Consider the following 16,332-nt stretch of genomic DNA (forward strand, 5'->3'; position numbering starts at 1 on the left):
CAAGTGGTTAGAGTGCTTGACCACTAAGCGAATGGTCCCCGGTTCGAGCCTCGTCTCGGACGGTGATCTGGGGCTCGCCTCCTGTCCACCCAGCAGTGAATGGGGACCTGGTGGAAACACTGGGGGAAGTCAAAAGGCGGCGAGGAAAGGAACTGGCCACCCTACCTCATCATGCCATGGCCTAGACAGAGTGTGCTCTCTAACAGGCACTCTCCCCAACGTACGAAAACGTATATGGGACTGACTTCTTCTCTTCTTCCTGTGGGGGGACGGGACAATTGTCTTGAATTTCCTCCATTTGTACACAATCTGTCTGACTGTGGATTAGTGGAGTCCAAACTCTTTAGAGATGGTTTTGTAACCTTTTCCAGCCTGATGAGCATCAACAACACTTTTTCTGAGGTCCTCAGAAATCTCCTTTGTTCGTGCCATGATACACTTCCACAAACATGTGTTGTGAAGATCAGACTTTGATAGATCCCTGTTCTTTAAATAAAACAGGGTGCCCACTCACACCTGATTGTCATCCCACTGATTGAAAACACCTGACTCTAATTTTCCTTCAAATTAACTGCTAATCCTAGAGGTTCACATACTTTTACCACTCACCGATATGTAATATTGGATCATTTTCCTCAATAAATAAATGACCAAGTATAATATTTTTGTCTCGTTTGTTTAACTGGGTTCTCTTTATCTACTTTTAGGACTTGTGTGAAAATCTGATGATGTTTTAGGTCATATTTATGCAGAAATATAGAAAATTCTAAAGGGTTCACAAACTTTCAAGCACCACTGTACAGTGTTAACTGACACAGAACAACACACTCATGCAAATATTCATAAAAGAATCGTATTCAGCATTGAGGAAAGAACAAAATACCAGACTACTGAAGCTCACTTTTAATTTATGTATAATAGCAGTTGCCGAATTTTTGTGCAACAAAATTGTCGATGCAAAATATATATTTTCTGAAATGGGTTGCTAATAATAATAATAATAATAATAATAATATTATTATTATTATTATTATTATTGTTATTATTGTTAAGTTCAATTTACATAGCGCCTTTCTCAAAACCTAAGGTCGCTTTACAATTATAGGGAGAAAAAAAATTTTGGTTAAGGTAACCAAATTATTTATAATATACTTTGAGAGTATACAACCCCAAATCAGAAAACAGTTTGGACAGTATATGCTGAAATCAGTGTGTACTGGCCTAATCTCCCATTTTAATATACATTTATAAACACTTTTCTTGAGAAGAATTCTATAAATACTCAAGCTTTATTCGTAAAGTTCAGATTGAGCAAAACCTGACAACTCTGTGTGTGTGTATGCTTTTCGGTTTTTAGCCATGTTGCATGTAGGTCGTATAGTCCACTGCAGGCGTCGCTTATCCGCGCAATCTTCACAAGACTTGTGCGAGACTTCAAACGTGAAGTGTCAGCCCCGCCATCTTGAAAACTGTTTACACAGCAGCCAGATCGCCATCTCATTCCAATTTAGATTAATTTCGAGATTCACCAGCTCCATCAGTGATAGAGATTATTCCATACGACTTCGAACCAACGTGGAATAGAGAAGAGTCGGAAAGATGACAGGATAAGGACTAGTCCGTCGCGCTGGTATTTACGTCATTACAGTCGCACAATTAAAACGTGCCAGATCAGGCGGCTGGTGGGTTTTCAAAATGATAAATACATGCATGTATTCTTGTGATAAATCCATATTATACTGAGCGCATTTCCCGCATAATCCTCACTAAGGTTTCGGACAGCACTACAAAATGGCGTCCACACTTTAATATATAGCGCCCTATATAGTGAGTAGGGAGCGATTTAGGACACGGGGAAAACTTACAGCTTGATTACGTCAGCATTCGAAAGAGGGCGCGTGCGTCTTTTGACAACATTGGCAGATGTTGGTCAGTTTGATTTCCGCTGTACGTTTTACTTCCGTCCTACGATGTCTCGCACAGGTCTCAGCGAATCTCGTTTATGGCCATCGCTTTGACATATGGACTGATATATATTACAGAGCATATTTCAAACACTCATAACTTGCTATAGCAGCGACAAAATAGCTATCAAAAATACATTCTTATATTTAATAAAATGAGATAAATAGAGGGCGGCACGGTGGTGTAGTGATTAGCACTGTCGCCTCACAGCAAGAAGGTCCGGGTTCGAGCCCTGTGGCCGGCGAGGGCCTTTCTGTGTGGAGTTTGCATGTTGTCCGCGTGGGTTTCCTCCGGGTGCTCCGGTTTCCCCCACAGTCCAAAGACATGCAGGTTAGGTTAACTGGTGACTCTAAATTGACCGTAGGTGTGAATGTGAGTGTGAATGGTTGTCTGTGTCTATGTGTCAGCCCTGTGATGACCTGGTGACTTGTCCAGGGTGTACCCCGCCTTTCGCCCATAGTCAGCTGGGATAGGCTCCAGCTTGCCTGCGACCCTGCAGAACAGGATAAAGCGGCTACAGATAATGAGATAAGATTGTCTTGTTGAAAGATCCCTGGAAAAGATTTTGTCTTGAAGTCAGCATATGCTGCTCTAAAATCTCAGAAAAGTCCAAAAGCCCAGAGAAGTCGATGGTGCTTCTGGACACTGTAAACATAAGGATTCGTTTTTGGACAGTAAAGTTTTAACTACCATTTGTGGATGTCACTCTGTATTGTAGTGCTTGACAAAGGTTTGCTAAAGTAATCCCGAGTCCACGTGGTTATATCAGCTATAGATGAATGACGGTTCTTGATGCAGTGCCGTTTGAGGGATCGGAGATCACGGGTGTTCAGATTAGGCTTGTACCCTTGTCCTTTACTTATTGCAATTCCTCCAGATTCCTTGAATTGTTTAATGATATTATGCGCCGTAGAGGGTGAAATATCCAAATGCCTTCATATCTTTCTTTGAGGAACATTGTTTTTAAACATTTCAATAATTTTCTCATGCATCTGTTGACAAACTGGAGACCATCAACCCATCTTTGCTCCTCCAAGACTCGTCCTTTCCTGGATACTGATTTTGTACCAAATCATGATTACAATCACCTGTTGACATCACCTGTTTCAAATTGCATCATTAGTTCATTGTTTTACCTCGTTACTAGCCCTAAATTGCCCCGTCCCAACTTTTTTTGCAATGTGTTACAGGCCTGAAACACAAGAATGGATTTATATTACAAATGAAATGAAGTTGACCAGACAAAACATGAAATATCTTGCGTCCACACTGTCTGCAATGACATACAAGTCAAAGAAAGTTTCAAAATCACTGCTTTCTTTTTTTAATTTGCATTTTCCGTATCATCCCAACTTTTTCTGATCTGGGGTTGTAATTTCTGAGTGGCGCAGTAAATAAAGAGCATATACTTGTTTTTTTCTCGTTGCTTAGAAGTATCAGTGTAGGCTGCAAAATAATTAAAACACGATAAATTATGACTGAATTACATTCACAGTGTATTGGAAGTGGAAGCGTGTGATTTAAGTTAGAGGTCTGCGCGGGTCGGATTTTTCAGTCCCGCTCCCGCCCGCGCCCGCATTGTGCAGTCCCACTCCCGCCTGCGCCCGCAAAGAATTATGATTTTCAGTCCCGCTCCCGCCCGCGCCCACAAAAAAATTATGATTTTCAGTCCCGCTCCCGCCCGCGCCTGCCATATTTTGTCCCGCTCCCGCCCGCAAATCCCGCATGATGCAGACGTTCGCGTTATTTCTCAGGAAAGTTCTTGTCTTGACACAGCGTGATGGTGCCCCACCCCCTACTTTGAGTGGATTTGAGCATAAATATCTACAGCTCACGTTTGTTATTGTTTACCTTATTTCTGAATTCAGCATGTAGTACCTCTAATAATAATAACTAGAGCTGTCAAACGATTAAAATATTTAATCGCAAATTTTTATCACATGAGAAACCATTGTAATTCTCTGATCAGCATAAAAAAGTGAATGGGCTTGCTTTGTACCAATTGTGTTTTTTTTTTTTTTTTTTTTTTAATTTTAATTGCAAAACAGAGCTAGTAAAAGAAGTGAATTGATTGCTTGCTTGAGTTAGTCTACAACTTTAATCAGAGAGACATGTTACACAGTGACGGTAGGCTTGACTCAATGCTATCCCAGAAATCCTTCCTGTAATATGCAAATTTGGCTGTCCAATCAGAGGCGGCCAAATTTGCATATTACAGGAAGGATTTCTGGGATAGCATTGAGTCAAGCCCACCATCACTGTGTAACCTTTCTCTCTGATTAAAGTTGTAGACTAACGCAACAAGTAAATCAATTCACTCATGGTTCTCTTGCTAGCTGGGTGTGAACTGCAAGTCATTAGAGTGATCAATGGCATGTTTAAAATGCTACTTCTCACTCAATCTGACTTTCTTTGCAAATTTAGGTATCTTAAAATGCTTTTATTAATGCTAAATAAAATATCCAGCACAAATTATATATGATAGACATAAATTAATAATTTATAAATTTTATTTCAAGCATGTTTTTAGTTAGCGGGACTGCAGCTTATCACCGCTCCCACCCGCGCCGCATATGTGCACTTCCGGTCCCGCCCGCGCCCGCAATGAGCTTTCAAAATTTGTCCCGCGCCGCACTGCTTTGCGGTGGGTCCTGCGAGTCCCGCGGGACTCCCGCGGGAGTGCAGGGCTCTAATTTAAGTTATCTATGGAATTTATGGTTCAGTTACCAGTGCGAGTGAAAAAACACAGATCAGCAATGTGTGATTTTATGCATTTAGGTCACGTCTCGTGTGCAAGATGAAACATGGAATAAAGTGTGCTCCTTGTGATCATTAAAAGTTGTGTCTAATTACTGTTAAAAAAAAAAAAAAACATGGGCAGGCATTGATACACTTGGGAATGAAGTGACTGACAGCCTTGGCAACACACTGGATTTTGGTATTGGGAGAAGGGATGGGCCTACCAAATGAGTCAGGTGTACCTGACTTTGACTCTTGTCTTTACTGTGGCTCCAAAAAGAAGCAAAAAGTACTTAATTCGCAAACTCTGGCTCCAAATTTGACAACATTGGGGAGGAATTTTTGCTTCGTTTTTATAGAATGGAAGGCCAAGGAGCCATGCCATCCAAGTTTTTTTTTTTTTACAGTCACTGGGTGTGTCTATCACATCCAGTAAAGTAGCCAAGAAATGCCAATGGACTTTACTCTTCAACACCATTAATATTTTGTGTTCTACACATAGTTTTGTTTCTAATGTACAGAAAAAAATATTAATGCTACTACAGTAGTCTTGGTGGACTACGGGGACCAGTTGCCTTGCTAACCATTCCTGCTGGTCCAGGGAATCAAACCAGTGACCGTTTGTTCTCAAAGCTGCTTCTCTAACCATTAGGCCATGGCTTCCCCTGATGTTAGTAGTGAAGAGATCAGGAGTTCTTGAGTTACCTGACAGGACAGGCCTGCATAACCTGGAGGGCATTCACATATCTCCACCAGCCTGGCCACCTCCATGCCCTCAGGAGCTTCATCCACATCTACTGCTGTCTCCATGGAGATATTAGAGATCCTGGACAGAGACGTGGAGATGATTTTAGATTTGCAGTAAAATTAGACAACCATACATCTGGTCCAAAATCCGAAAGATGAAAATCTCATCTGCAAATGAAACACTACCAAATAAACTGAAATTATAACTGACAATTATTATAAAGCCAGAACTGAAAAATGCTGAAAATTCACTTGGCAGATAGCAGACCTGCTTTGCTGGAGTCCTGTCCCATATGAGGCTTTGATGATGATATACTCCACATTACTCAGGATGGACATGAAATCTTCGTGACTCACAGCTTTCTCAGACACTGCATTGAAGTACTTCCACTTGTGCTGTCCAGTCAAATATCGATGAATATTTTACTAAACAACCTCTACTTTGTCGAATTACCCAACTTCTGTGACCAGTCATTTGTATTTTACATGCAGCACGAGTGTGTGATTGAAGCTCACCTCTGCGAGAGGGATACGCTGTGTAGTGCGAATGCCGTTCACTGGAGCAGGCATGTTGATGTAAATCACCAGCTTCTTCAGGTGCCCTCCCCTCATCAGCACTTGAGGCTCATGATTAGACAGACCTGATCCATCCATAGAGGTAAAGGTTACAGCATATGAGAGTTCACCTCCATAGGACAGCAGCTGCAGAGAAATATAAGACATCAGCTCAACTGTGCTACACGTATACAGTGAAAGACGTGCTTTATTACTGTAGGACTCGAGTATGCAGTATGGCTTTTAGAATAAATTATACTGTTTTAAAACTATTTGAATTTTTATCATATATTTAAATCTGCATTTGGATGCTGAAGATCCAATGTACTCGACCAAAACTGAGCTGGGTTTGCAAATATAAAAATTTTTTAAATGGTTTTCCATTGGACATATTGTGCATTATGGAGTTTCTACAATATCCATGTAGTAGGTAAATACAGTAATCTGAAGGCATTTGGCCTAACTGTGTGTTGATTTATATATGAATAAATGATCAATAAGATCATTTCTTTTAAAAAAGCAAAACATTTCTTATTTGATGTAGGGGTCCACCGATAATCGGCCTGGCCGATATATCGGGCCAATATTCTGCATTTTTAGGGTTATCGGTATCGGCCATAATTTCCACCGATATGCCGATAACATGCCTTTTTGCAGCCATTTCGTTCCTAATGCGACTGTCACTGCACGTCCTTTCCTGCACTCGCCTCTCTGAGTTCAAGAACACGGTCCCGCCCACCACAACATCTGATTTGTTTGGCACAAGAGATATAGCCAATCGACACGTGTAGCTAAACGCTGTGAACTGTTTCAAGGCGGCCGTACGGGCACTCGGGCAGAAGTGACACAAGGGACACAGCCAATCAACACGCGTAGCTAAACGCCGTGAACTGTTTCAAGGCGGCCGTACGGGCACTCGGGCAGAAGCAGATCCCACTTCAAGGTAAGGACACGCTGCTTTTGCCGCAATAAGTCACAAACACACAAGTTGCAAAAGCACATCATTACATGTTTACATTCTTCATCTACTACTCGTTAAAATTGTCCATTTGCATCTGTGTAGCCAGGCAAACTTAGCTTACGGAAGGAAGCACCTGAATTAGCCTACAACCAACTAGTCTCGCTGAAACTACATGTAATGCTTCCTTCACTACAATATAATCCTCCTAAATTGGGAATATTAGGCTTGGGCATTAAAAGCATTAGAATGTAGATGGTTACTTGTTAAGTTGTTACATAATAGGTAGTGATAGCCTACTTTATGTTTGATTTTACTTTTTAAAAAATGCTGCAGGCAGCTCCCTACACTTGATTTGTTATTTAAAAACTACTTGAAGTTGGTAAGTCTTACTTAGTTCTTAGTGTAAAAGAATCCAGAGTGTATTTTCATTTATTTTCCACTGAAAATGGTGAGCTGTAATATAGTAGGGAGTGATTTATTTTTTTATTGGTGAAATATTTATTTTATTATTATTTTATTTCTCATTTTATTCTAACTAATGTTTGACTTTATTGTACAAATGCTGCTGGCATCTCCCTGCACAAAATTTCATGTTCAATTTTACAATTAAACATACATTTCATGGATATGAAGGTCTGTGTCAGTGTGTGCTATGTTTAATTTCATGTGAATTATAATGTTTACATTTATCGGTTGCACATATCAGTTATCGGCATCCCAATTCCATAATAATCGGTATCGGCCCTGAAAAAAACATATCGGTCGATCCCTAATTTGATGCAGGTTTATGTGATAGCCGAGCTCCTCAAGCGGAGCCCCATACTTAAGAGAATATGGTAATGCATCGAACTGAATTTTGATGGCTTGACGGTACGACGTACGTACATACGAACGTACTTATGTACGGTGAACAACGAACATGTACCACCACAGGAAACCCAATCGTAAGTGCAAGGCAACATCTCTCATTAACACTTGACCACCAGACAATGAAATTCGTATCTTTATTTACATGAAATAGATGGGTTTTTATCCAGCACTTATTTTTAATTTGCTTTTTAAAAAATAACGTGGGATTATTAACAAGCAAACTGTCAGTTAAAAGTGATGCTGCAGACGGATGGACAGTGGTATGCAAATGTTTGGGCACCCCTGGTCAAAAGTACTGTTACTGTGAACAGTTAAGCAAGTTGAAGATGAAATGATCTCCAAAAGGCATAAAGATGAAACACACTTTTCAACATTTTAAGCAATATCGGTGTATTGTTTTGGTTTTGTACCATTTTAGAGTGAAAAAAGGAAAGGAGTAACTTGCAAAAGTATGGGAACCCTAGGAGATTTGAGCACTCAGGTCACTTTGACCAAAGTCTCAGACCTTAAAGGAACAGTCCACCGTACTTCCATAATGAAATATGCTCTTATCTGAATTGAGACGAGCTGCTCCGTACCTCTCCGAGCTTTGCGCGACCTCCCAGTCAGTCAGACGCAGTCAGATGCGCTGTCACTCCTGTTAGCAATGTAGCTAGGCTCAGCATGGCCAATGGTATTTTTTGGGGCTGTAGTTAGATGCGACCAAACTCTTCCGCGTTTTTCCTGTTTACATAGGTTTATATGAAAGTCCGCACTATAATGACAGGCGTACTAACACCTTCTGCGCGCTTCGACAGCGCATTGATACGGAGCTCAGTATCAATGCGCTGTCGAAGCACGCAGAAGGTGTTAGTACGCCTGTCATTATAGTGCGGACTTTCCATAGCATAGAAAATCGCTACGTTTCAATTTGTGTAACTGAACTTGTTTCATATCACTGGTCATATAAACCCATGTAAACAGGAAAAACGCGGAAGAGTTTGGTCGCATCTAACTACAGCCCCAAAAAATACCATTGGCCATGCTGAGCCTAGCTACATTGCTAACAGGAGTGACAGCGCGTCTGACTGACTGGGAGGTCGCACAAAGCTCGGAAAGGTACAGAGCAGCTCGTCTCAATTCAGATAAGAGCATATTTCATTATGGAAGTACGGTGGACTGTTCCTTTAATTAGTTTGTTAGGGTTATGGCTTGTTCACACTCATCGTTAGGAAAGGCCAGGTGATGCAAATTTCAAAGCTTTAGAAATACCCAGGCTCCTCTAACCTAGTCCCAAAAATCAGCAGCCATGGGTTCTTCTAAGCAGCTTCCTACCACTCTGAACATGAAAATGGTTGAGGCCCACAAAGCAGGAGAAGATAGCAAAATGTTTTCAGGTTGCCATTTCCTCAGTTTGAAATGTAATTAAGAAATGGCAGTTAACAGGAACAGTGGAGGTCAAGATAAGGTCTGGAAGACCAGGAAAAATTTCAGAGAGAGCCGCTCGTAGGATTGCTAAAAAGGCAAATCAGAACCCCTGCTTGACTGCAAAAGACCTTCAGGAAGATTTAGCAGACTCTGGAGTTGTGGTACATTGTTCTACTGTTCAGCGACACCTGCACAAATATGGCCTTCATGGAAGTGTCATCAGAAGAAAACTTCTCCTGCGTCCTCACCACAAACTTCAGTGTCAGAAGTTTGCAAAAGAACATCTAAACAAGCCTGATGCATTTGGGAAACAAGTCCTGTGGACCGATGAGGTTAAAATGGAACTCTTTGGCAGCAACAAGCAAAGGTATGCTTGGAGAAAAAAGGGCACAGAATTTCATGAAAAGAATACCTCTTCAACCGTTAAGCATGGGGGTGGATCAATCATGCTTTGGGGTTGTGTTGCAACCAATGGCACGGGGAACATTTCACGAGTAGCGGGAAGAATGGATTCAATGAAATTCCAGCAAATTCTGGAAGCAAACATAACCCCATCTGTAAACTAGAAAGGCACTCGGAGAACGCAGACCTCCACCAAGAATCCTTTAAAAAATTCCGGGATCCAGACGGTGATCCGGGTCACCGCCAAAATTTAACGGATTGTTACTTGTGCCCAGTCACGCCTCTGGAAAAAATTTCAGAGCAATCCATTCAAAATTTTTTCCGTAATGTTGCTAAAAGACAAACAAACGAACCAACGCTACCGAAAACATAACCTCCTTGGCGGAGGTAAAAAGCTGAAGTTGAAAAGAGGATGGCTTCGACAAATGGATAATGATCCTAAACACACCTCAAAATCCACAATCGACTACCTCAAGAGGCGCAAGCTGAAGGTTTTACCATGGCCCTCACAGTCCCCTGATCTGAACATCATTGAAAATCTGTGGATAGACCTCAAAAGAGCAGTGCATTCAAGACGGCCCAGGAATCTCTCAGAACTGGAAGACTTTTGCAAGGAAGAATGGATGAAAATTCCTCAAACAAGAATTGAAAGACTCTTGGCTGGCTAAAAAAAGTGTTTACAAGCTGTTATACTTGCCAAAGGGGGTGCTACTAGGTACTAACCATGCAGGGTGCCCAAACCTTTGCTTCGGGCCCTTTTCCTTTTTTGTCATTTTGAAAATGTAAAAGATGAAAACAAATTGTTTTTGCTTAAAATATAAAGGGAATGAGTCATCTTTAAAAGTGTGTTTCATCTTTATGCCTTTTGGAGATCATTTCATCTTCAACTTGCTTAACTGTTCACAGTAACAGTAATTTTGACCAAGGGTGCCCAAACTTTTGCATACCACTGGAAGTGCAGGAAGGTTTACTTACAACACAGGCAGGCATACAAATCCAAACATTTGGCAAGCAGCAGAGTGATAAACAGGCAAGGATAATCCGAGGCACAAACAGAACAATAGAGGCAAGGCAAAAGGCAGAGTGAGCACAGCGATACAAGGCTTAGGACTGTGAGACACAGAGAACAACACGTCCATCCATTATCCATAACCGCTTATCCTGTACAGGGTCGCAGACAAGCTGGAGCCTATCCCAGCTGACTACGGGCGAAAGGCGGGGTACACCCTGGACAAGTCGCCAGGTCATCACAGGGCTGACACATAGACACAATCATTCACACTCACACCTACGGTCAATTCAGAGTCAGCAGTTAACCTAACCTGCATGTCTTTGGATTGTGGGGGAAACCGGAGCACCCGGAGGAAACCCACGCGGACACAGGGAGAACATGCAAACTCCACACAGAAAGGCCCTCGCCGGCCATGGGGCTCGAACCCAGAACCTTCTTGTTGTGAGGCGACAGCGCTAACCACTACACCACCCAAGAACAACACCTATACTTTGCAGAGTCCTAGAGTTACCGGAGTCCTTATATGCACGCCATGATTGTGCTCTGATCAGGGACAGGTGTATGTAATTATTAGACCTTGAGGTGCGTCCTTGAGGTATGTGGATGCAAGTAACAGCTCAAAGCATGCAGATCCGTGCGGACCTGACACAGACACTTGACCACCGGGCAACAACATTTGTATCTTTATTTACAAAAGATAGATGGGTTTTTATCCAGCTTATTTTTGATTTGCTTTTTAAAAAAATAACGTGAGATTATTTTACGAACACATCAGAGCACATCAGAGGGACAGCACATGTGGAGAGCTTGGGAATGAAGCTAAGAGAGATGAGACTGAGATAGTATGGGCACATCCTGAGAAGAGATGCAGAGCATGTTGGAAGGAGAATGTTAAGGATGGAGCTGCCAGGCACACGAAAATGAAGAAGGCCAAAGAGGAGATACATGGATGTGGTGAGACAGGACATGAAAGTGGCAGATGTGGTAGAGAAGGATGCGGAAAACAGGGAGCAATGGAGACGAAAGATCCGCTGTGGCGACCCCTAATCGGGAGCAGCCAAAAGAAGAAGAAGAAGATTATTCATGACGGTTTCATATAAAATGAGTAAAAACAGTTTTATTAGTCCACATGCTTGTTGGAAAATTGATAGTTTCACTGTGATTGAGCTCTAATCAGAAACAGGTGCATGCTAATTAATCCTAATGGCGCGTGCACGCTTTGAAGTTTGCGGCTGCACACAACACACTTGGAAGTGAGAGATGTAACCAGAGAACTGTTTGACATCTCAAGTTCGATATTCAATCGTAACTATATCGTAATGATGTAAAGTGAAAGCGCTGGTTCACTGCTGTCCACCAGGCACCCACTAGAGTCACACCATAATAAATGTTGTGGTGGTGTTTCTGGCTCATGGCATGCGATGTCAAAGAAAGGAATAAATATGTATTTGTGATGCGTATCTCATTATTGGTATCACTGTCACAAGACAATGCAGCAATATATTAGTGTGAAATACACTACACTACACAATTTGATGGTTCATATGTGATAATATTATTATTCTATTCAGGTAGATTTTGTGCCCTTGCAAATATTTTCCTCAAACACCCATCAGGAGCTCCACTTTTAGGACGTGCATATATATCTCATCTCATCTCATTATCTCTAGCCGCTTTATCCTGTTCTACAGGGTCGCAGGCAAGCTGGAGCCTATCCCAGCTGACTACGGGCGAAAGGCGGGGTACACCCTGGACAAGTCGCCAGGTCATCACAGGGCTGACACATAGACACAGACAACCATTCACACTCACATTCACACCTACGCTCAATTTAGAGTCACCAGTTAACCTAACCTGCATGTCTTTGGACTGTGGGGGAAACCGGAGCACCCGGAGGAAACCCACGCGGACACGGGGAGAACATGCAAACTCCGCACAGAAAGGCCCTCGCCGGCCACGGGGCTCGAACCCGGACCTTCTTGCTGTGAGGCGACAGTGCTAACCACTACACCACCGTGCCGCCCGTGCATATATATATATATATATATATATATATATATATACACACACACACACACACACACACACACACACACACAGAGTTGTGGTCAGAAGTTTACATAGAGTGGCATGAATGTCATGGCAATATTTGGGCTTTCAGTCATTTCTTTGAACTGTTCTTTTTCTGTGGCAGAATGTACAGCATACATCTTTAATTAAAAAAAACACTAGAATTTCATGCACAAGTTTTAATTTTCTTTGGGTTTTCTGAAATCAACACAGGGTCAAAAATATACATACAGCACACCTAATATTTGGGTAAAATGCCTCTTTGCGGGGCGGCACGGTGGTGTAGTGGTTAGCGCTGTCGCCTCACAGCAAGAAGGTCCTGGGTTCGAGCCCCGGGGCCGGCGAGGGCCTTTCTGTGTGGAGTTTGCATGTTCTCCCCGTGTCCGCGTGGGTTTCCTCCGGGTGCTCCGGTTTCCCCCACAGTCCAAAGACATGCAGGTTAGGTTAACTGGTGACTCTAAATTGACCGTAGGTGTGAATGGTTGTCTGTGTCTATGTGTCAGCCCTGTGATGACCTGGCGACTTGTCCAGGGTGTACCCCGCCTTTCGCCCGTAGTCAGCTGGGATAGGCTCCAGCTTGCCTGCGACCCTGTAGAAGGATAAAGCGGCTTGAGATAATGAGATGAGATGAGATGCCTCTTTGCAAGATTCACCTTGAGCTTCTGGCAGAATTCTGGTTGGATATTTCACAACTCTTCATGGTAGAATTGGTAGAGTTCAATTAAATTTGTTTTTTTTTTCTTGGCATGGACTCGGCTTATACAACCCCGATTCCAAAAAAGTTGGGACAAAGTACAAATTGTAAATAAAAACGGAATGCAATGATGTGGAAGTTTCAAAATTCCATATTTTATTCAGAATAGAGCATAGATGACATATCAAATGTTTAAACTGAGAAAATGTATCATTTAAAGAGAAAAATTAGGTGATTTTAAATTTCATGACAACAACACATCTCAAAAAAGTTGGGACAAGGCCATGTTTACCACTGTGAGACATCCCCTTTTCTCTTTACAACAGTCTGTAAACGTCTGGGGACTGAGGAGACAAGTTGCTCAAGTTTAGGGATAGGAATGTTAACTCATTCTTGTCTAATGTAGGATTCTAGTTGCTCAACTGTCTTAGGTCTTTTTTGTCGTATCTTCCGTTTTATGATGCGGCAAATGTTTTCTATGGGTGAAAGATCTGGACTGCAGGCTGGCCAGTTCAGTACCCGGACCCTTCTTCTACGGAGCCATGATGCTGTAATTGATGCAGTATGCGGTTTGGCATTGTCATGTTGGAAAATGCAAGGTCTTCCCTGAAAGAGACGTCATCTGGATGGGAGCATATGTTGCTCTAGAACCTGGATATACCTTTCAGCATTGATGGTGTCTTTCCAAATGTGTAAGCTGCCCATGCCACACGCACTAGTACAACCCCATACCATCAGAGACACAGGCTTCTGAACTGAGCGCTGATAACAACTTGGGTCGTCCTTCTCCTCTTTAGTCCGAATGACACAGCGTCCCTGATTTCCATAAAGAACTTCAAATTTTGATTCATCTGACCACAGAACAGTTTTCCACTTTGCCACAGTCCATTTTAAATGAGCCTTGGCCCAGAGAAGACGTCTGCGCTTCTGGATCATGTTTAGATACGGCTTCTTCTTTGAACTATAGAGTTTTAGCTGGCAACGGCGGATGGCACGGTGAATTGTGTTCACAGATAATGTTCTCTGGAAATATTCCTGAACCCATTTTGTGATTTCCAATACAGAAGCATACCTGTATGTGATGCAGTGCCATCTAAGGCCCCAAAGATCACGGGCACCCAGTATGGTTTTCCGGCCTTGACCCTTACGCACAGAGATTCTTCCAGATTCTCTGAATCTTTTGATGATATTATGCACTGTAGATGATGATATGTTCAGACTCTTTGCAATTTTACACTGTCGACCTCCTTTCTGATATTGCTCCACTATTTGTCGGCGCAGAATTAGGGGGATTGGTGATCCTCTTCCCATCTTTACTTCTGAGAGCCGCTGCCACTCCAAGATGCTCTTTTTATACCCAGTCATGTTAATGACCTATTGCCAATTGACCTAATGAGTTGCAATTTGGTCCTCCAGCTGTTCCTTTTTTGTACCTTTAACTTTTCCAGCCTCTTATTGCCCCTGTCCCAACTTTTTTGAGATGTGTTGCTGTCATGAAATTTCAAATGAGCCAATATTTGGCATGAAATTTCAAAATGTCTCACTTTCGACATTTGATATGTTGTCTATGTTCTATTGTGAATACAATATCAGTTTTTGAGATTTGCAAATTACTGAATTCCGTTTTTATTTACAATTTGTACTTTGTCCCAACTTTTTGGGAATTGGGGTTGTAAGCACGGTCCATATATTTTCAATGGGGTTGAAGTCAGGACTTGTTTTAAGCTTAATGTTAGCCTGCTTTATCCTCCATAACCAGCTCTGATGCGTGTTTGGGTTCATTGTCCTGTTGTAACTCCCAAGTTGTGTTCAAGTTTCTGATGGTTTATGCTGAAGAATTCTGAGGTAGTCTTCCTTCTTTATTATTCCACCCACTTTGTGCAATGAACCAATTCCACTGGCAGCAAAACAGCCCCAGAGCATGATGATCCTACCACCACCACCACCACCACCACCAGCTGGTACAGTGTCCCTCTGTACACGGTGGTCATTGTGGCCAAACAACTCAATCTTTCTCTCATCTGACCATACAGCTATCCTCCAGAAGGCTTTTTCTTTGTCCGTGTGGTCAGCTTCAAACTTTAGTTATGCTTGATGGTGTCAATTTTGGACAGGGGGTTATTTCTTGGATAGCAGCCTCTTAGTCCATGGTGATCTGAACTGCAGACAGTGATCCATCAGCTTCCAGTTCACGGCAGGGCTGTACCATGGTGGTTCCCAGGTTGTTACTGACCATCCAAACCAGTTTCCTTTCAGCTGAGGGTGACCGTTTGGGTTTTCTTAAAGCAAAGTGGCTTGGCAAAGTGACTACACCTCACAGTAACTTGGATACAATTGTTTGAACTGATCTTGGAATTTGCAGTTGTTTAGAAATGGCTCCAAGAGACATTCTGGAGTTGTGTATCTCGGTGATCCTCTTTCTCAGATCTGCACTGAGCTCTTGGGACTTTCCCATTGTATTGTGTGTTGGTCAATCCAATGAGTGCTGTAAACAAACCCTTTTTATGAAGGCACAGAGAAGCTACCAGCTGTAGTCAATCATGATCACTAACAGGAAGTTAAGAGACCTCGGCCTTGGCAACATAAGAGATATTTTGGAAGTTTCGGCACCTCTGAATTAATAATCTAAGTGAGCGTATGTAAATTTTTGACCCTGTGTTGAGCCAGGCTGTTGTCCCCACGTGCCTCAAAGCCACCACCATCATCCCGGTCCCGAAGAAGCAGTCTCCCTCCTGCTTCAATGACTACCGCCCTGTCGCACTCACTCCCATCCTCATGAAGTGCTTCGAGCGGCTAGTCATGAGGCATATCAAGTCTGCTGTCCCCCCCGCCCTGGACCCTTTCCAGTTTGCATATCAGTCCAACCGTTCAACCGATGACGCCATCTTCACTGCCCTCCACTCAGCCCTC

The 16,332-nt window shown here is 42.5% G+C and overlaps 1 protein-coding gene across 1 annotated transcript in view; it reads right to left on the minus strand.

Moving 5' to 3' along the window:
- The window catches only part of lama1 (laminin, alpha 1), a 175,236-nt gene that overhangs the window by 49,388 nt on the left and 109,516 nt on the right, over positions 1-16,332 (minus strand). The window contains exons 26-28 of the mRNA XM_060922407.1: positions 5,968-6,153; positions 5,720-5,847; positions 5,410-5,530 (exon numbers count right to left, since the gene is read on the minus strand). Of these exons, the coding sequence (XP_060778390.1) occupies positions 5,410-5,530; positions 5,720-5,847; positions 5,968-6,153 (435 nt within the window). The remainder of the gene's footprint in view (positions 1-5,409; positions 5,531-5,719; positions 5,848-5,967; positions 6,154-16,332) is intronic.

This window comes from Neoarius graeffei, chromosome 5 (genome assembly GCF_027579695.1).
Source record: "Neoarius graeffei isolate fNeoGra1 chromosome 5, fNeoGra1.pri, whole genome shotgun sequence".
NCBI lineage: Eukaryota > Metazoa > Chordata > Actinopteri > Siluriformes > Ariidae > Neoarius > Neoarius graeffei.